Source organism: Pipra filicauda, unplaced genomic scaffold (genome assembly GCF_003945595.2).
Source record: "Pipra filicauda isolate LSUMZ 115617 unplaced genomic scaffold, ASM394559v2 scaffold101_size5749837_pilon, whole genome shotgun sequence".
Lineage (NCBI taxonomy): Eukaryota > Metazoa > Chordata > Aves > Passeriformes > Pipridae > Pipra > Pipra filicauda.
This window is the reverse complement of record NW_024103452.1, coordinates 4,006,885-4,028,350: the sequence shown is the minus strand read 5'-3', so window position 1 is coordinate 4,028,350 and position 21,466 is coordinate 4,006,885. Positions and strand designations below refer to the sequence as shown.

At 36.9% G+C, this 21,466-nt stretch overlaps 1 protein-coding gene across 11 annotated transcripts in view; it reads left to right on the top strand.

Annotated features, from left to right (window-relative positions):
• PCLO (piccolo presynaptic cytomatrix protein) overlaps nucleotides 1–21,466 on the top strand; it is a 340,916-nt gene that overhangs the window by 206,030 nt on the left and 113,420 nt on the right. For all 11 annotated transcript variants that reach the window (XM_039388718.1, XM_027711469.2, XM_027711472.2 and 8 more), the window contains exon 10: nucleotides 12,268–12,393. In XM_039388718.1, the coding sequence (XP_039244652.1) occupies nucleotides 12,268–12,393 (126 nt within the window). The remainder of the gene's footprint in view (nucleotides 1–12,267; nucleotides 12,394–21,466) is intronic.

Genomic DNA, 21,466 nt, shown 5'->3' with positions numbered 1-21,466 from the left:
CATCCTAATATCACCACTGTAATTTGAATTCCACAGGTCTCATCGCTGTCTTACCATACTGCCAGTTATTATCCAGAAATTGTTACTTTATGGGTATCAGTAGTAAGAGTAGTCCCAAATATTTTAAAATTAAGGCTGCATCACTACATATTATGTACACACACATTGGGTTTATTTGCTCTCTTGATTAATAAAAACTGGCTCTGAGGTACAGATGCCTTTGATGCCTCTTACATAATCTGACATAATTTTGCACACAAAAGCATATACTGCAAATTTTGGCATATGAATGAGGTGTTTAAGGAATGAGGAACTGAGCCAAAATTCTAATTGCAAGAGAATAGTAGCTCTGAATGAAAAATAGATGTATACTTGCTCAAGGGCCTCTCTCTTGAAGGTTATTGTTTCTTTATCATATGCCATCATCTAGAACTCACAACTCTTCAAGGTATGCAATGTCCCCTCCTCAGGCTGACAAGTGTGAGGGAATTGCCAGGGATTTTCTCTGAAAAGTTTGACTAATAATTTGCAATTAAAAAAAAGAATTGGCATCATGGTTATGCTGAGTTGCCAAAGCAATGACAGCAGCGATCAGTGAATAATAATATAGCAGTGTTTTACGCTCCAGAAACTCATTGTTTGTTTTCACTGAGAGTCCCTTGTTCCTGTTTCATCCTTTAGCAAAGCAGTAGAAGCGCTGTTTTATATTGCCAGAATTTTCCCTTCTGTTTTTTAACGTGCCATCCATCATTATGTTTGAAAAAGTGAATTAAGGACATGGCTACTGAAGGTAATGAAAGCACTGGTAATACCTTTGGAAATGTTGCAAAGATAACTTATGTTGTGTTATTCCTGATCAGAAAGCTGTTTAGGCACGCTCAGGGTGACATATTTCAATATGTCTTTAGGTACGAGTGCACTCAGTCAAAGGTAATTTTTGTGCTTTACCTCACTTTGTCTGAGTCACCAGCAATTCTTCCTTTTTGAAAGTAGGGATGTTCTGTGTTTCCAGGGAGAAAAACATACCTTTGTTCAGCCAGACTGTCCATGTGGTGGAATATCCTCTTCACTTCTGACACCAAAAAAAAAAAAAAAAAAAGGCAAAGAAACAATTCAGAAAAAAATCTGTGAACTTTATAGTGGAGTAAAGAAGAGTCCCTAATCTCCACTTCAGCAGTGATGTCAGTGACATTCTAAGAGGATGACAGGGTAGCTGTAACACTACATGTATCAGACATGTCTTATTCTCTCCATAAGGATTACTGATTCCTGCAAACAACACTACACTTCTGCAGTATGCCAGCTCATGGGGTGCTTATCCTGAGAGAAAGAGAATTCAAAGGGTTTTCCTATATCAAGACTTCACTGCTGCAGATAGTTTCTAAATGAACAACCCTATATATCTACGTTTCTTTCTCCTGCCAGTTAAGCAGTCAGTTCTTACAGCAAAATAATTAAGTGAAATAAATGTATGATTACTAATCAGTTAAAAGCACATTAAATATAGTCACAGTCTGTGTTGAATGTGATATAGTAGTCAAAGATGGAGAGTGAGAACTGTAACCCACCTCTTGTCCTCATACTCTTAGAGGATTACTTATCCTATTTCTTTCATTTAATGTTGTGAAGAACTGAGATAACACTTTACACAAAAGAGCAATACCCTCCTCTAACATTCTCTTGTCACTGGGGAAGGATTTAATCCCTAATTAGTGGCCATCATTCCCTCAAACACTTGCTCCTTATCAGAGACATGGCACAGAAGGTAAAACCCATAAACAGAAAGGGACTGAGCTGCTACAGCCAGGCAACCTAAGAGGTTTTCCTGGGAAGTCATATGGTAGGAAATGACGACAGGATTGGAAATAGAAGGAAGGAGAGATGTCTGTTGATGTCTTAATAGCAATTTTAGAAAGAACTCAGTACCATTAAACTTTTCTAAGTTAAAAAAAAAATAAAATTAAACCACAAACAATTTTTTCTGTTTGTTAGAAATATTTTGTTGAGATACAGACCATATATTACATGTTTCTTCAGGTCACCAATGCAAAAAAAAATGTTCCTTGTGGATTGGTAGGGTTCTCTGAGGTTCTGATTGTCTCATAACATCATTGCACCAGCTAATTGAGGTGCAGTATTTGTCAAGTGAAGTCTCTGTTCTTCAATTTCTATGTTTCTGATTTTTTTTTCACTTTAGCATCGTTTACAGGTAATATGCACTCAATGCCTGCATGCTTGTTTGCTGGTTTAGTTCAGTAAAAAGAAATTGGGGGAGGGAGGCTGTCAGCAAGATTTTCTATGTATAATCTAAAGTTAGCCAGAAAGTGTTCTCATTCTTGAAGAAATCTATTCATCTAGAAAGGGAGTGAAACTGGCATTAGACAGTCAAGGCTGATGAAGCCAAAGCTGTTCAAGATAGACACCCCCAAATGACGTGAAATTACTCCCAACACAAAAAATAAGAAATCAGCCCCCACTTGGTCACTTCAATCCGCTTTTTTCTAAGAGATACAATTTAAGAAGGCAAAAGTGTAAGATATAGCAAAGGGCTAATCTGCATGTTAGATTAGAAATTGTATTTTTGTTTTCTGTGAAAATGTTTTAATTTTGCTGCTCAATGATGCCTCGGACAGTGGTAGTCTTTAGCTTGAGAATATAATATTTAAAATATATATTTTATACATTAAAAGACTAAAAATTTATCTAATTTGACAGCTTCTTCTAGGGGGTAGAAAAAAAGTTATCATACCATTCTCTTGAAAGAGAATTGAGGACTAAAGTGTTTAAAGGAAAAAGCTATGCAGGTAAATAAATTACCTTTGTCCCTGAAATAAAAAAACTGCATTTGAAAGAATTAATGTCAACAAACAGCAAGCTGACTAGCAAATTATTATGCACTTAATTCATATTCTGTGTTTTCAGTTTTTCACTAATCAAATTACAGTAAGAAATATTAATTTTATGTGAGACATCAAATGAGTATATCACAAATAAGATGTGACATAAGAAATCTTATGACATTTATGCCTACTCTTCAAAAAAACAAAAAACAACTAAAAATCATTTTTTGAACTCCTCAACTCTTAAATGTGGAAAAATTATTTGTCTATGACGCTTCCTTCTTACATTTTTTTAGTACCCTAAGCTGGGTAAAACAGAAGTAAAGAACTAAGTAGTCACTAAATTGTGATATGCCAGCAGTGCATCATGCATGTTAATCCTTTTTCTCTGATGACTGGATTTCCTGATACTCTGGAGGAAACATCAATAAAATCTATTCAACTTTTCCCTCTCATTGAGAAGAACATTAATAAAAAGCTTTGAGCTAAAAGAAACTACTGTAGCATTAAAAATATCACAAAGATAGATTTTTTTTTTTTAGCAAAGCCATGAACGATTGGCTGACATATTGCCTGAACAGATCAAAGTTTATCTTTTGTGGTAGATTCATCCTCATAAAATTCCTTCAAGTTTTGTGATACTGGACTGAAATTGCAATATTGCAGTAAACTGAGAGAGACTCCAGACATCAGGCATTTCCGTACATTAACTTTTACCCTGGAATAGGGATGTAAAGGTCTGGATGTCTGGGCAACTGGATGAGTAAAAAACTGGTTAGATGGTTGGGTTTTGAGGGCAGTGGTTAATGGGCTGTGCTTTTCCTGGAGGCAGGTAACAAGTAGGGTATCACAGAAGACCCTGTTGTGGGACCATCTTTATCAGTGACATGGAGGAAGTCATGGAGCACATTCTTGTAACATTTGCAGATAACATCAAACTGGGGGAATATCCTTGAGGCTACCCTTCAGAGGGACCGAGGCAGGATGGAGGAGTGGGCCAACAGAAATTTTAAGCTGAACAAGGACAGCTGCCAATCTTGTACCTGGAAAGAGCGAGCCCTGGGCAGTGGTGCAAGCTGGGGACTGACTGGCTGGGGAACAGGTCTGTGGAAGAGGCCCCTGGGGGAGGTCTCTGCTGACAGCACATCATGCCCCTTGGCAGTAAAGGTGTACCACAGCATCCTGGGCTGTGATACCAGGAGTATGCCAGTAACAAAGAGTGACTGTCCCCTTCTACTCAGTACATGCCAGGCTGTGTCTAGATACTGTGTTCAGTGTTGTGCCTTCCCCACACAAGCAAGACACTGATGAAGAGGAGAGAGAGTACAGCAGAGGGACATCAAGGTGGTTGGAGGCTGCAGCACCCTCTCTGAGAGCAGCAGCTGAGGGACAGGGTTTGTTCAACCTCAAGAAGAGTCGTTTTCTGAGGGGTCTTATCAACAAGAGGGAGCCAGGCTCTTCACAGAGACATGTGGCAGGAGGACGAGAGACAATGGGAATAAGATAAAACAGGAGAGATTACTACTAGATAAAGGAAATCTCTTTTTTCCCCCCTTAGCTATAACTGTGTGCAAATCTAAGGTATTTTGTGATTTTTTTAAAAAGTCCTTCCATTTTAGAACAGGAAGAAGATTGTATGTGTTTAGATACAGGCCTGCTCACTAAATAAAGCTGTGTGGGCAAGAACATAGCGACAAAGGGAGAGAAAATTCAGAACAGATGGAGAAGAGTGTGGATCACGTTTTCAGTAATGCAGTCCCGATGACAAGACCAATGCTGAGTGGTCTTTCTAGTCATTGCTAAAATGTCTCGAGGTGCTCCAGAGTCTAAGTTTAGAGTGAGTAAGGTCGCTGTGTCTGTATTTATGTTTATGTTCAAGAAAACGATGTCAATGTTGGCATGTCTTACCTTGGGATTGCATCATCACTCCACATAGATAGCATGAACTATTGCCCAGTAGGTGATATGAGAGTGACATTTCTGTTTCCTCTTAACCCTTTCTTCCAGTTTACCAGCTTCATAAAAATAATTTATAATAGATACCACCTTTGTGCTCCTCAAATATCAGCACCATGATTACTAGAGAAGTAAGGAAAAATGGAGAGGAATGTATTTCTTGTTTTCTTCTTAGCATGACTGTAAGTTGCACAAGGCTACGCAGCACCCTGGACAAAATTTGTAGCAGGTGTAATTGTTTATCACTGTTTACTGCTGATAGCAAATTTTTCCCAAATTTAGTAAATGTAAGCACAGTCTTATTAGGTCAGACATAAGGTTTGTTTAACCCTTCATCGTGGCTCAAACAGAAGGTATTTAAGAATATAGGCCGGGATAAACACAATGCAATATTCTAACAGCTTCCAGTAGTCTGTGATTCAGCCACTTTGTGAAGCAGTGATTGCTTTTTTTGTATTGAATGCAGAACTATGTTTTTCCTAAAGTAATATATAATATAATATTTTATATATATATATATTTATATAATACATAAAAGGAATACTTATGTTAATTATGTTGCTGTTTCTTAAATACCAAGGCTGATACAAATGAGTGAGTTCAAAACTAACATTTTAAACAAGGAAGTTCAGTTGTAAGTCAGTGGCATCTATTGAGCCATTGGTGTCTATCAGTAAACACAGATGAAACTCAGTGCCTACAGGGGTTTTTACAGTTTTAAAGATACAGTCTATCATATATGACACCATAGATTATGATGTGACAGATCATCCAAAAAGAAGAGACCTGTGTCTTGTTTTCAAGTAGATGTGATTAATACTCCAAGATGCTAATTCATAAAACACTTTATGATCCTTCAGGAGGATAACCAGTGTGCAAATCAGCATGAAGCAGCTGATATGAATCATCACTGTGCTATTTAAACAACTGCAATATATCTGAATTTCATTGGCTCATGATTTGACTTCATGTCTATTTTATGCCTTAATTGCCAATGATCAAGAAATGCAATAGCTAAGTAGGCTAAATCATGTTTCTAGGAAACAACTTCATTTAAGCTAATTTTTTTTAGAAGTACCAAAACAATTCTCCTGAGCACAATCTGTACTTATCTAGACCAACCCAAACTCTAATATGGATCATCATGTGATGTATTGAATTGCATAGAAATAATAACGAAAATAAAAATGTAGTTTGGATTTTATTATACACATTATTTTTCCTTCTGCCTTCCACGTGCCTGAGCTAATTTGGTTTTGTTTGCTTTTTCATGCTTCCTTTCTGTCTATCCTCCAGACTTTAGAGACTGCTTTGTCACAGCTGTGATAACTAAATAAAGAGCTTGCATTTCTTTGTGGTACTTTGAACTCTCCAAGAGAAGAGATGGCCGTTTTTTCTATGGCTGACACATCTGTTCCATACAGACAATGGAACATGGTGTAAAATTGTTCTGGTAGATAAGGGCCTACCAGCACCCTGGCTTATGTCTTGTCTAGATAAGGCTAGAGGAGGACTGTGGAGATAATGTCTAGTAAATGAACACAGGAGGAAGTTATGTTCTGTCTCCATTCACAGCCAAATAGTGTTGGAAGAGTTCATATTGTTTGATTTGATTGATATGTTCTCATTGCTATAGCATGATACACTGGCATATTGCAAAATCCTTCATGACTCATGTCTCATTTTTGTTCTTTATTGTCATGCATTTTTCTAACTGCTACCATTGCCCAAAAAAAGATCACCCTTGTCCTTCCTTTCTATAATTCATCATTTTTGGTCTGATTTTTTTTTTTTTTTTTTAGGAAGTGATAAAACCCATTATTTTTAGATTTAAGAATATCTTCCATTTCAAACTACTTAGACACATGTTGCAGACCTGCATTTTGCATTTTAACCCCATTTCAATTTTTCCCATTTTACTTCTCTATGTAGTTTCAACTTCAAAGCACACAGTATCCAAAGATGGTAAAATGACTATGAGTTTACAGAAATAGTAACTTTCAGCTACCATATCGAAGGTTATACTTTTAGACTCCAAGAAATCCAAATCAGTAACATTTTTTTAACATCTTTCTTAAAAGTTCAGTCACCTAAAAGTCTATTTAAAATTCATGTAGCTCTATTTCTAACTGTGACAAAAGTCAAATTGCTGCTGACGCTCATACAGTTTCCTATTCCAGTTCACACAAACTCATGTGTGATTACTGAAAATCTGTTGTACATTCTAATTGCTTCTTGCTCATCTAATTAGACAGACAAATGGTTTCATACTTTGAAAAATTAGCCCAGAGGAAATATTTACTTGAATTACCACATGAACAATGTTTGCACAGAGCTTCTGAGTCAGGTACAAGAATTCTCCTGCATGTGTTGAAGTTGTTGCTACTGCATGGGACTTATATAATAATTAAACAAAATCAGTCCATGCTTTTGGTGCTGGAATTTTATTTACTTTTGAAAGAGAAAACATCCCTGGAAAATTTTGTTCAGTTTTGTGTAAAAACAGGGCCACAAACACCAGAAAAAGCCTGCTGGGCCTGCAGTAGCTGAGTTTTTCTCTGCTCTTTTTTTCCTTTTTTTTTCTTTAACCTTTGTCTTATGTAACGGGTTATTGGCACTTGTTTAGAAAGGCAAGTCTAATCATTGCTGATGTGCTGAAATAGTTCCAGGAAATCTAGGCTGTTTATACTCTAATGGCTATAATGGAGCTGCTCAGCAAAGTAGTAAAAGGATGGTAAGGTTTCATGAGCTTCACTGTGACCAGAGCAACAGCAACAGATTGGCAACAATCTGATCTTTATTATCTCTATAAGGGATAAAAAAGACCAAATTGTAATTGAAGAGCTCAGGTTATGGTTGGCCTATTCCAGCAAAGTAAATTATGGTCTTTCTGCTGTGTTGCTACTGCACAATGAAATGTACAAGGGGACAGGATTTCATAGTGGTCTGAGACACAGTGAACTACACCAGTTCAAAATAAACAAATCTAATAGGACAGAAAGTATCTCATGGTGCAATTAAGAAAAAAAGAGTGATGAATTTTTAAAAAACTTTTGCAGTGATGCTTGCCAGGTCACCAGTGACAGAATTGAGAAGTGTCAAGGTGTTGTTCACTACTCATATATAATTTTTATATGTGTGTGTATATATATAATATATTTATACATATTATGAATATGCATCACTGAAACAGCCTGTGATGTCTGGAAGGATATGAAATGACAAGTGAAATTCCTTTTGAAAGTTACAAAGTAGGTTATTTGCCAAAAAGCAAAAAAGCTAATGGCCATTCAATATTTTTCTCTAAGTATAGATTTCTCTCAAAATCAACTCTGCAATTATTAAACACTTGAAATCTTCATTAGCATAGAATAGAATAGAATAGAATAGAATAACTTCAGTTGGAAGGGACCTACAACAATTATCTGGTCCAGCTGCTGAGCAATTCAGGGTGGAACAAAAGTTTTAAGGGCATTGTGTCAATTAAGGGCATTGTCCAAATGCCTCTTAAACGCTGACAGACTTGGGGCATTGACCGCCTCTCAAGGAAAGCCGTTCTGGTCTTTGACCACCTTCTCAGTCTAAACCTCCCCTGGTACAGCTTTGAACAATTCCCACAAGTCCTATTACTGAATAACAGGGAGATCTCAGCACTTCCTTCTCCGCTTCCCCTCCTCAGGAAGCTGTAGAGAGCAATGGGGTCATCTCTCACAGCCTCTTCTCCAAACCTGATGAACCCAAACCTTCAGATGTTCCTCATAGGACATTCCTTCCAGCACTTTCACCAGCTTTGTTGCCCTTCTTTGGACACATTCAAGCACATCTTTTTCAAATCGTGGGGCCCAGAACTGTGCGCAGTGCTCAAGGTGAGGCTGCACCAATGCTGAACAGAGTAGGATAATCACTCTTTTGACCAGCTGGTGATGCTATGTTTGGTGGACCACAGGACAGAGTTTGCCCCCTTGGCTGCCTGGGCACGCTGCTGACTCACATGGAGCTGCTGCTGACTAGCACCCTCAGATCTCTCTCTGCAGGGCTGATCTACAGTCTCCCCATTTATACTTGTGCCCAGTGTTATAGTTATAGGCTGCAACATTTCCACTAGTTAAATTTCATCCCATTAATCATAACCCAATGCTCCAATCTGCCTTGATTTCTCTGAAAAAGTTCTTGTTCTTCAAGGGAGTCAACAGCACTTCCTATTTTTTTGTCACCAGCAAACTTGCTGATGGTGCATTCAACTCCTGCATCCAGACCCTTTGCACATATATTTACCAGAACTGGCCCTAGAACTGATTCCTGAGGAACACCACTGGTGACTGGTCACCAGCCAGACGTAGCCTCATTCACCACAACCCTTTCAGCTCTGCTGTACATCCAGTTTGTCACCAAGCACAATGTGAACCCACTCATTCCACAGCTGGACAGCTCGTCCATAAGGATGCTGTGAGGGCTGGTATCAAAAGCCACAGTAAAATCCAGAAAAACTTCATCCACCACCTTTCTTTCATCTACTGGGCAGGTGACCTAAAGCTTCAAAGTTCATATATTCAGCTGTATAAATCAGTGGCTCACGAGCTAACTGGAATGATTTAGTATTCATATTTATTTTTTTCTGTTTATCAAAGTATAAAATCAACTTAGTTGCATGATCTATCTTGTTGGGGTTTGGGTTATGGTGGTTTTGGGTGATTGGTTTTGGTTATTTGTTTTTTTTTTAGCTTAGCATGCTGCATCCTAAAGCTTTACTTAAGATTAGATGGGAGAATAGGATCACAGCCTTGGGACATCAGTAAAAACAGTTGCAATTAATTAACAGTCTTCCTTTGAAGGATTCTAAAAAGCACTGGATCTTAAATGTATAAAATCCCCTTTGAAGAGATGTTTTCCTGAAGATATTTTTCATGGAAATCAATACTCATAATTCAGAAAAGTGCCCTCTCTTATTCAAAGCACAGTGATTTGCTTTCTCATCCTAACTGGTCTTGTATCTTCTAAAGAAGAAAACAGTAGTTCATTAGTTTCAAAATCTAAATTTGAAAGATGAATGTCTGGTAATATCAAAATAGCCTGAGAGTTGGAAATTAAGACTCAAAAGTGTAAAAAAATAAACAAAAAACAAGGGGAAAAAAGATCTGAGAAAGCATATGACAGATGATACTTTTAAACTATCTGCATTCAAGGTGATAAATTGGGCAATGTCATTTCAAACAGAAGTAGTAAGCTCAATATTTTCAATAGAAACAGTATAAACAGGTTTGAAATCCCATCTTCACATTAGAAAATACAACAAGAACCAAGAAATATTTCTTTGTCAGTCAATACAGAGCACTTAGAGCTCAGTGGGCAAAAAGTAAGTCATTTGTTCTATCTACCAAGAATGAATGTTTCATAATTTAACTTAAAATATTTCTTCTAGTAATGTTTTTACAACAAAGACACAGACGCAGACACACACAAACACACACACATGCCTGTGATTGTCCCTTAGCAAGCATACTCTTACCTAATACATACTGTCAGTCTTACATTTGACTCTAAAACCAGAAAACATAAAATCACAAGCCCTTTCAAAATGTCTAGGAATAAAAATCTTTATATATTACCAGGGAGAATACTTTCTTTTATTAGCAGTAATATGGACAAACACCTTAGATTTGCAAACTCTAAATCAATATGTCAGCCATGATTTTCAAATTTGCCTAGCAAGGGTATCCATATGATTGCCTCTGAAATCATGTGTACACTCATTTATATGACAAATAATATATATATATATGCTTCTCTGCCATTCTGTTACAAATAAGCTACCAGAGGTAGAGGTGCCAGTATAGTGTATCATGATAAAACCTTGACCCTGTGGACGTCCTATCCTCTGTGATGAAAAGCATCCAGTCCTACTGATATATTGAAAATTCCATATGTTGACTGTGTGAGTTGAGAGTAAGATACTGTGTCCTTGCCTATGTATGTCGTATCCTAAGAATAGTTGTTTATTGGATTTGCTGACTTAATAGTTGCCAGTTGTGAGCCTCATATCTCTAACATATTAATGACTCTTTCTGTAGGGTTTGATCTGTGCAGAGCAGCCCACATAAATTTCTAAATCCTAAGAATGGACTTATGATTAAATGCTTTTGTAGGTGTACACATTCACATTATGCAATTTGCAGTGAAATAAGGTAGTTAATTTAAAATAACTATGGAGTTGTTCCAATTACACTGAAAAATCAGTCTCCTTTAATGAAAATATTTGGAAAATATCAAATTATGAGGAAAGCTGAGGCACAAAGGATATAGATTTAGCTAAACTGGGATAGAAAAACTAGTGGAAACTGTTTTGGTCAGAAACTCAATGTGGCAATCTTGTTTCTGAAATAAACTAAACACTAATAGCATTATGAGGAAAAAGCCTTACCTTAATCTGAAAAGATAAAGCTTTGCAAAGAGGTGGTGTGGTGACCTTCCTATAGCTGATTATTCTAATCACTCAGCAGGTTTGGCTTATAAAATTAATAAATCGAAAATTAATTATTTAACCATTATCATAAAGGTGGGTAAGTCAGCCTATATATTCCCAGATCAAAGTGACAATCATCTCATATGAAATTTTCTTCAAAGCAGAAATTTGGTTTTCTAGTATGGGAAGTATTTTAAAAAAAACCCACAAGACTACGAAAAATTAGCAATGCATAAGATTAGCTTTATGATACTGTATTTTAAGCTTTTGTTTTCAGTCTCATTGTTTTGTGCATAGGGAGATTAGGGATCTGCTTCTCTCCAGCCAAAATAATGACTGATGAAAATATTTTCATCTCTGTAATTTTTAAAAAAGGGAGAATATACAAGATTTGATGATGCTTTACACAGATTTATTGTAGGCTTTTCCCATCTTGTTAACTTGCACATCCTTAGATGTAAAAGATGTCAATTAAAAGCAAATAATTAAGAAAAATAATAGCATCTGCCAAGTATAGATTAGTGTAAAAATACATGCTTTGCTGCTTAGAAGAACAAGCTCGAGGATCTCTGTCAATGTCTCCACAATTATGTGATTCTAAAAGCTCAGCTATTATAATTTTTCAGCTAAATTGCATGCATGTTGTAGGCAAATGATAAAGCTATCCTTTGAATCCACACTTCACGTGGACTTCTAGCAATTTAATTCAATTTAATTAATACTGCAAATAGGTTGTCAGAAGAAGATAGTTTTAGCTTCAATGTAATTTTTTGTGAATCAGTTATTTGTGTTATGTCAGTCATACAGTAGTTACTCAAGAAGATCTGCCCAAAGTTAAGTCTTCAGGAAAGTGGCAGATGGAACTGCAGTTAACCTTGGTCTTCCAACCATAGCCAGAAGTTATTTGTGATACCTTCAGTGACCTCTGATGACCTGTGCTCTTCCTTTCTTTCCAGTGAATTATTCATTGTTTCATCTCTGTTTAAAGCTTTCTCTTTCTTTTGATCACAGGCAATGGACTGGGAATCCGAGTTGTAGGTGGGAAAGAAATTCCAGGGAGCAGTGGGGAAATTGGAGCTTACATTGCCAAGATCTTGCCTGGGGGCAATGCGGAGCAGACGGGGAAGTTAACAGAAGGTAAGAGAGATGCATCATCAAAAAATGGAACGATGGGAGTGTTGGGAGTTTTCTATAATACAGATTTTCTTTTGCACAACCTATGCAATCTTATGCAAGGAATGAGGGCTGAACCTCCATGAGTCTTAAAGCAGAAAAGGACTGATAGAAAGTGATTTTATGACTTCTATAGCCAAAGGGAATTGCCATGATGAATAATATTACATCATGTGTAACATGTGCCAACATGCTGCCTGCTTCTGGGATAGGGTAATATGTCTGGAGTCCAACTGTATATCATGGCTGTATTTCACCAGCGTATATCATGGATGTGCTCTTTTGAAGATCTTTAACCTGGTTTGGTCATCTAAGTGTCTATATCTGAGATTACTTACATTTCTTAGTTACACAGGTAAAATAGACAACAGATCCAGTTGTCCCGCAGTTACACACACTAACTTTTTTTTTTTAGTTCCCTAAAGTCATACTTAATTGAATTTGTCTGACCTAATGTTAGTCCAGTTTCAGATCATCATTCAAACAGCCCTAACAGGCAACAGAGAGGAAGTATCTACAGAAGAGCGATTATTTCATCTAACATAGCCGTCTGTTTCAAGAATTAAAACTTTCTTCCACATTTTATTTACTTTAGGAAAACTACATTAAACTTCACATCATCTTTTAAGCAACTAGAGCCAGATGAAATGAATCTGACTTAGTTATCAATAAATTTTCCAGGATTATTGGAAATGTGATCATTCTGTCTATTAATTTATTTCTGTCTGTGAAGACATGAATGCTCCTTTCTTCTTATAGCCATTTTCTAGTTCCCTGTTTCATATCTGTATGCATCTGAAATGTCAGTCTATCCATGAGAAAAAATATATTTGTTTCTAATTCATTCAACTAATTATTTTTATTTCTTTAATAAAGACAGGTATTCAGAGAAAAATAAAAAAAGAAAGAAGTAGGAAGAATAGTTCTCTCAGGCAGAATTCAATTCACATAGATTTTCCGAATGGTAAATATGCAACAAAAGTCATGATTAAATCAAAAATACTTTGCAGATAGAAAAACGTTGTAAATTGATTAAAGAATGTATTTACAAGGAATAGTTTAATTATGTTGTGGGTTTTACAAAACGGTGTCACCTACATTCACCCTGTGGCTTTTTACATCCTTGGTGTTTTCTTTGCCAATATTTTAATGAGATACATAAAAAAAAGTTCACACATCCCAATGTCAATGAAAATACATACCAACAGAAATATCTTGCTTTTTGGCCTATAGAGTTGATTCTGCCATTCTTATTGAATGGGTATTATCTCACTCATCAAATGATAGAATGATGTTATTTGTTGTGCACAAATGATGAAAGAATTGACCTTAATTTAGTGTGTTTTGAAGCAAGTATTTTTTTTGGCTCCCTCCATACAAAAAAGTAGGTCTTTCATAACAGTGCTAGATCATGCATGCAGTGTTTCAGTACCAAGCAAGTAAAGAGGAAAATGTGGTTATTCAACATTTCCCCAAGACTGGACATTTCAAGAAAGAGAATGAACAGTTACTGCTTCGAATTATCTGCAGTCTTGTGGTTTATGTTGTCAGGAATTTGTCTGGAAATTGAAGTTTAAAAAAGTTCTTCACTCACTGTAAAGGTACATTTCAGCAGTGAAATGTACATCTTGGATTTACAATAACTACTGACATAGAAATTTGCTTTTCAGTCTATTCATGTAATGTATTTTGAAGGTTCATTCATATTTTATAGAAAGATGAATATGACGGTAAAAATATTTATTCCTTTGTTTCATTCTCCCATCATATGTTCAGTCATGTTTCTGATCTGAACTTTATAAAAGTATCCTAGACTTGGGTATGTTGGCATAAATCAACTCCATCAGAATCACTGTATTTCATCTGTAGAATTTGTCCACACAATGTCTCCGAATATGTTTTAGTATTGACGTGTCAAATGTTCTGCCAGAGAGAAAAAATGCTTCCTGCAGAATGTACCTTTACTATGACATACAAGACAAACACTTCCTCTTACTGTCATTTACCTTTAAGCATTGCCTCTACTTTACTTTTTGTTATTTTAGGTGGCTATCACAGATCAACAAAGAATATTTTGCTACTTCACTGTGAGTTGTAGTTGATTTAGTGAAAATATGGCTGGTGCCCATTAACCTCTACCCTCCAGAAATGCTAAAATGCATTGAGGTCTTCAATCATTCTCATATTGATCCGTGTAAATCCAGCCAGACTGCTGATCTTACCAACATTGCTGATATTGCGCCTGAAAATAGAGGCGCAATAGTCCTTCTTTTCTTTTTCAAGTGATTTGTTGTTTCTCGCATCACAGACAGAATACATAAAGAAAACTTCTTATGTCTTTATCTCTAAATGCAATTACACATTACATTTTTGTGTAGTAACCACGAGTCACTTTTCCTATTGAAAAGCTCTGTGACTACAAGTTAGAGTATACACCTAGTCATCAAGTAAGCATATACTAATGTAATTACAAGTTAATATCTTGACTCATTAGCCTTTCTAAGAACATGAGTCACTCTGAAAAATCCCATCAACTTAATTAATTCCTCTAATTCGAAAAACACTGGGTCAGGTCTGAAAATCCTATCAATAGCATAAGGAGCAAGGATGGATTTATTGTGGTTATGAAGGAAACCAAACTCCTACCTGCTGTCTGTATCACTGCATATAAATAAACTACACACTTTAAAATACAGATAGCATTCCTATCCTTAGGGAATAGCAGTCCATAAAATTTCAGCCTATTTAGATAGTTTTGGAGGAGTCTTAGTGCTGAAAAAGTTTATTTATAGTTCTGACTGGCAAATACCAGTCTTCTTGGTTCTCTCACCTTGAATTGCTTTAGGATGTCAAAAATATCTCTGATTCATCACTCACTGGCATAACAAAAACTGGAGGTGGAAGACTCATTCCACTGAGCTCATCAAGTGCAAGGACTGTGTCAATTTGATAGATGTGTCTGTGCTCCCTCATGTTGACAGAAACAGTTCAGTTATATTCCACCTGGTGAATCTACTGAGTGAATGGCATTTCAGCCAGCATTTTTCAGAAACAGAAGAACCTAGAGTAAAGAGCAGAAATAAAACGTTAATGTGTGTGACCAACTGTTTAAATTCGCTGGATGCTCTCAGCATTCCAGTTTTCTTATTGGACCATTTCAATAGGCTGAGTGGAGAGCCTGGGAATTGATGAACCACAGGTGTCTTTGTTCTGAATTTTCAATCAGCCAGGCAAACTATGTTGCAATGGTTAGGCCATCTGATGTTGACCAAGATAAAGATATTCCCTGACTTTTCAGTCTCCTAGCAATTCTGGGAAACTTGCATGATCTAAAAGCTAATGGTGATCCTGATTTGTGGTGATCTTACTGCCTTTGCTAACACTCCACTCAACAGCAACCCTGACACTGGTCAGATTTTTGCTAACTTGCCTGTGTGCATGTTTATTTTTAATATGTGTGCCTCATTTAAATATCTTCACAGGCTTAAAAACAGGAAAATCATATATAGTGAAGACAAAAACTCTCATTATTAAAAATGTTGAAATAGCACTCTCAGTTTCTCTTTTACAGCAAATATAATAATACAATAGTTCTAACATAACTTGGAAGAATGCCACCTACCTTATGAGTCACAGGCCTTCACTGCAAAATTTTAGAATATAAGGAGTCCATTCTAGCTAAAGATACATGCTATTCAATTCATTTGAATTTTGCATTTTATAATTTAATAAAAATATGCATGCCACCAGGATATTTTAAACTTCCCCATCCTGAAGCTGGCTCAATAATGTTATAAGGAAAACTACCTGATGTATGTACAGACACTGAAAGATAATGACACCCTGTTAAAGCTGATAAGTAGGTCAGAGAAGAGAAAATGCACTGCTGTGTGAGAGTTCTGTGGTAGTTAATGGTGTCCTGCCCCTCAGTCCAATTCCTAAGCACTTGTTTTGATTTAGATTAATAACCACTGTCCTCGGGATGCAAGATACATTGTTCCTGTGAGGGTCCTCTAAGAGCCACCTGCACCCTGATGGCAGGTTCAATAGTAAGTAAAAGCACATGCAATGTCCTCAGCACCAAACTATGAAGATTGACAAGGAGTTCTTAAATGCACTCAGTATCTTTTAGACTTAGATTCATCTGCTAAGACACAGGTGGTCAGTTTTCTAAATTGGTTGGTTGCCTTTAGTTGTGCTGGAATTTCCCCAGGCCACATGGCCAATTCCCCTCAGGAGAGTATTTTGAATGAGTGGGTCTTTACTGGGAATGCCAGAGCTCTCTTTCATCTTTAGAAAATTATACAATCTCAGAACTTTAAGATGCCTTCAGGAAATAAAACTGAAGTCTCCCCATTCCTCTTATCCCTACTTATTCATGTATCTTTTTCCTTCGTCTTTCAAAAAACTTACATATTCTTATATATTCAAGTGTCAAAATTTACTTTTGTGAGAAGAACCTTTGGTGCACAACTCACTCTCTCTAGTGCCCTAATGCGAGGACAAATAACATTAGAATCATTCCTCAAATTGAAACTAAGAGCCTTCCTTTGGACTATTATGTGATGGCACAGCTTATTATCTCTTAGAGCCATGGACACAGTGTCAAAGAACACTTTATCTCAAATCTTAAGCCAGTGTGGGAAGAAGCATGTTCACTGCTTTCCGCCATGCAGCTTCCCACACCAGGAATGACACATGAGATGAACAGGGTGTGCCAAAATATCATGCTATTACTGACAAAACAGAGCAACATCTAGACCAGTGGGATGTGATTTCCACACGCAGTGAAATATGATAGGAGAGAGGAGAAAAAAGCTATTTGTATTACCCCCATGGACTTCAGAGAGCAGCCTAGTTCCCCACTCCCCACCTTCAGTTCTCTGATGAAGGAAGCAGACCCAGGAAGCCGTGTCAGAAGCCTGCCTTAACCAGAATGCTCTTCAACTCTCACACATAGTGTGGACTTTGGCTTCTGACCTAGTTCACTTCCAGCATCCCATACACTCAGGCTTCATAATAGAAGAATGTATACTGAGAATATCTTCAAAGGCAGAGAATAAAAAATCAGGGCTCACTGGGACTCTTGTCTATATGCATCCAAGTATCATTACTACACTTCTTCATTATTTCCATGACAGGTAGTTAATAAAAAAGAAAATTACGATAAAGGTATAAGAAGATATATATGATGTTGAAGAGTGTAGTGCTATTTTAGGTAAAAATCTACTACAAAATACCAATCAGTTGAACACCAACTGAAATAAGAGAGACTTAGAATTATGAGAGCCCTGTGTAGAAACTTTAAGTCTAGGGAAGCCTGCAACTGAAAGATGAAAGACAGACAACAGGTTCATGGTGTGTGAGCAATCCTTTGTGGACAAAATTTGCATTACCTGGAGAAAAAGAGTATTTTTACTACCTACAGTGCTTCATCTGAGGAGAATGTAAATAAGCCTAATGAGCAGACTAGAGAAGAGATGGGGAATGTGGGTTTTCTAGTATAAATAAGATGGATCTGGCCATAAGCAATATTGGAGACAGGCTGTTGGAATATTAGTATCATCTGCAAAGTATTTCCTGAGTTCTGGGCAATGACAACTTTAAATACAGGCAGCTTTCTTACTCCTCCAGGTAAAAGTGCCAACTAGGTAGCTTCCAGAGCTTGTTTCACCTCCGCCATGCTCCAAGGATCTTTCCTTCATGTGTTTTCAGATCATAAGTTTTCAATCACAGCTTTTCAAGTTTTTAAGTCCTTGTCATCTTAAAGTATGTTATTTAGTAGCTTTGGAAACACAAAATTTATTGTAAGTCTTCTCAGAAGGGCAGGGGGACATGCAACTGGATTATTGACCAGTCAATGAAAGGATTATAAAGAAAGTGTTAACAGTTTTTCTGCAGGTTGTTTGAGATATTTTGGGGCTACTTTGAATAGCACCAAGTGGTGAATAGCAAGATCAGACCATTTCAGAAGGTCTTTTGCAAGGGCAATAGCATGTGTAATGGCTGTCCATCTTACCAAAGCTATCTCTTGTCATAACGTAGACGTGCTTTGCATGTTGCTTGGAAAACACAATGTGACTGGAATGGTCATGGACACCTAAATAGTTGAAAAACCAAAAGAGAAGCAATAAGTCACTATCCTTCTTCCTACTCTTGTCACACTTCCCTCTTACCCCTGAGTTATAGATGGGTTCAAGGATAACACTGGCCGGTCTTGGTCATTTACCAGGAAGTGCAGTAGGTGCTGGATCTTCCGAACTTTAAAAACTCTTTAGTGAGCACTACTTGCTGTTTAGCCAGCTAAAATTGGAAACATTGATCAGGGCATCACAGTGAAAAGAGATTTTCCAGTCCCCATGAAGCAAAGATAGTGAAGAACCAGCATCCCTTCTTGAGTCCCTCTGATAATTACACTTTTGGCAGAAAGTAGATTACGTGATGAAGCTGGAAAATGATGAAAAGAAATTAAAAGGAAGACAAGAAGGGAAGGAAAAATTCTAAAGAAAATGTGGATCAGGTCTCAAAAGAACAGAAATAGTCCTCCCGTCCTGCACTTCCATTTTGCAGTTTGACTGCTTTAATTTATTACTGCATTGGAGAAAACAAAGAATTTACTCTACCCTGCACTCTGAGCATTAGTCCTAGTGATTTATTGGGCTGTCTATGGTTCTTCTGTGCGATCAAAAGAGAAGTGAGCTTGCTCTCAACATATCCTCTGGGCTACAGGCTCAGGTCTAACTGTCCCAGCAGAAACTGTCTTTATCAAAGTCAGTGTGCATAAAATAACAGGCGATACAATCACTGGGTTGTAAGCTTTGCCCTAAAGCTCTTTAGAAAGGACAATCGAAACAAACCCATAAATGCCCCCTATCATCTGTAAATCTTCACTTGCATTGTTGTGCTCCTCTTATCCATGTGTTATGTTCTGCATTGTACTTCTTTCACATAAATAATAAGTAATAAAATGTGTAATGTTGTTCTTGCTAAGTGTGGCAGTGGGCATTCAGCATATAAAAAATATTTAGAAATTATTTTTTAAAAGGGAAATTAAGTTAGCAGAAAGGGCACCCAACTTAGATGTTGCAATTAACCTCATACTGACAGAATGAGTAAGAAGGAAGACAGAAACCTTTCTCACACTGGTTTAGCAATTCCACTGACAGTGGTGTCAATTCTGTTCTTGATATGGCAGGAGTTGAGTGGTACTGAGGGTTTAGTTTGGCCATTTTCTAAGCTATGAGGTGAAATAAGAATCACCAGAATTAATGACAATTGTTTCAGCAGCTATGTGGCACTTACAGAAAGAAGTGGGAGACTAGCAGTATAAACAATTGGCTTGGAAATTTATGGGAGCTGGTTACTATAACACTGTCCACAACTTTATTTACTTAATCTGTTTTGTGGCAGTTGAAACACATTTAGAAAATAATACTTTTCCTTGCTTCACAATATAGGGCATCTAGTTTATGGAGATTAATATTATGGTGTCAGAATGATGCAACTTGGATTTTACAAGGATACTTCATCAGAAAACTTCTTCTATACCTCAAATACCAGTTCCAGTGAGATAAACCAGGTAATATGGGTTTGTAATGTTTCTGCCCAGAACTGCTATTGCTGTATATTTAATTTTCCTGCAATAAAAATCAACACTTAAAAAAGGTGTTAGAGAGTAACTTGGATCTAGGAAGTAGTTGAACAGCTGTAAAGACTGAGCTTTCAGGATCTTTTTTATTTTATCTAAAGCAGAAGAGAAAACTTATGGAGCACTTATAAATTTTGTAATGCTGTGAGAAAGCAGCATGAAATTAATATGTATTATGACCAGTAAAAATATGGCCTCTTGCATAACATCAGTTACAGATTTTTTCATTCCTGCATTTAGCCTTGTTATGCCATATACTTAGTATGGTTTATACCTTTTTTATGATCAAGAATTCTGAAAATAACTTGAACAATTAATTATTGCTGAAAACCAATTTTACTGGAAAAGGCATGTCATACAAATTGCACCAGGAAATTGGATTCCTAATAACAAATAAATAGTTTCATCAAAATACCTCTATGGGGAGTTTTTGTTTAGTCTTAAATAGGTAAGTCTGATTTATAGAGACAAGCTAAATAACCTGGATGCTTCAAGCAGAGAGAAGATGCAAACACAATGACTAGACATTCCAGAGTGGAGAACCATCACAAAGGTCAGGCTAAAAGCACTCATCAGATGGTTTATAACAGAAATTGTGGAAAATCACTGGTAAATGTCATTGGTGTCAGAACTAGCTTTCAATAACATTCCACTAAGATCATATTAGAAAGTATTACTAGCTATTGTAAAGTACTTTCATGGAGCTATACAATTAGTAATTATCAGGCACACTGCTTTTGACAGCAGTTATTTTTCAGGACCTTGACGAACAGTTCCTGTTAGAAAGAATATCTGGCTACTTCTTGGAAAGAGTCCTCAGTGCTTCCAGAGAATGTGCCTGAAGCCCTGTTTCTCTGAGCACAGCAGAAAGAGCAGCAGGCAGCACTGTCATCAGACTACCCACAGAGCTTTCCTCTCGGCTCCTGCTAACACCATGCAGCTCTCTGTTGTCCTCTGGGATCACACACATCATGAGTTCTTTGAGATTCTTCCTCAGACACTGACAGATACCACCTATCCATGTGGTCCCAATCTTCCCCTCTTACTCTTCTTGAAAGTTTCTTGCTATATTCTGATACTGCGAAGGAAGAAGAAATGTAGTGTGTTGAACAGATGTAGGATGTGCTTTGCTTAAAGCAATATTTTAAGGTTCATTTGCCTTATAAAAGAGTTTAATTCCTTCTTCCATTATTTTTAGTATGATCTGTCCATTCTTACATCAGAGACATGGGTGCAGGCCAGGCATTACTATATTACTTTATAACACTATATTAAAATCAAATGGATGAGTATTTGTCAGAAGATGTAGGTATGTCCCCAATATGCACTGGCAGAGGTGACAAGAGGGCTGTGACTTTTCTGGTTTGGCCAACACTGGAGAGAAGAATA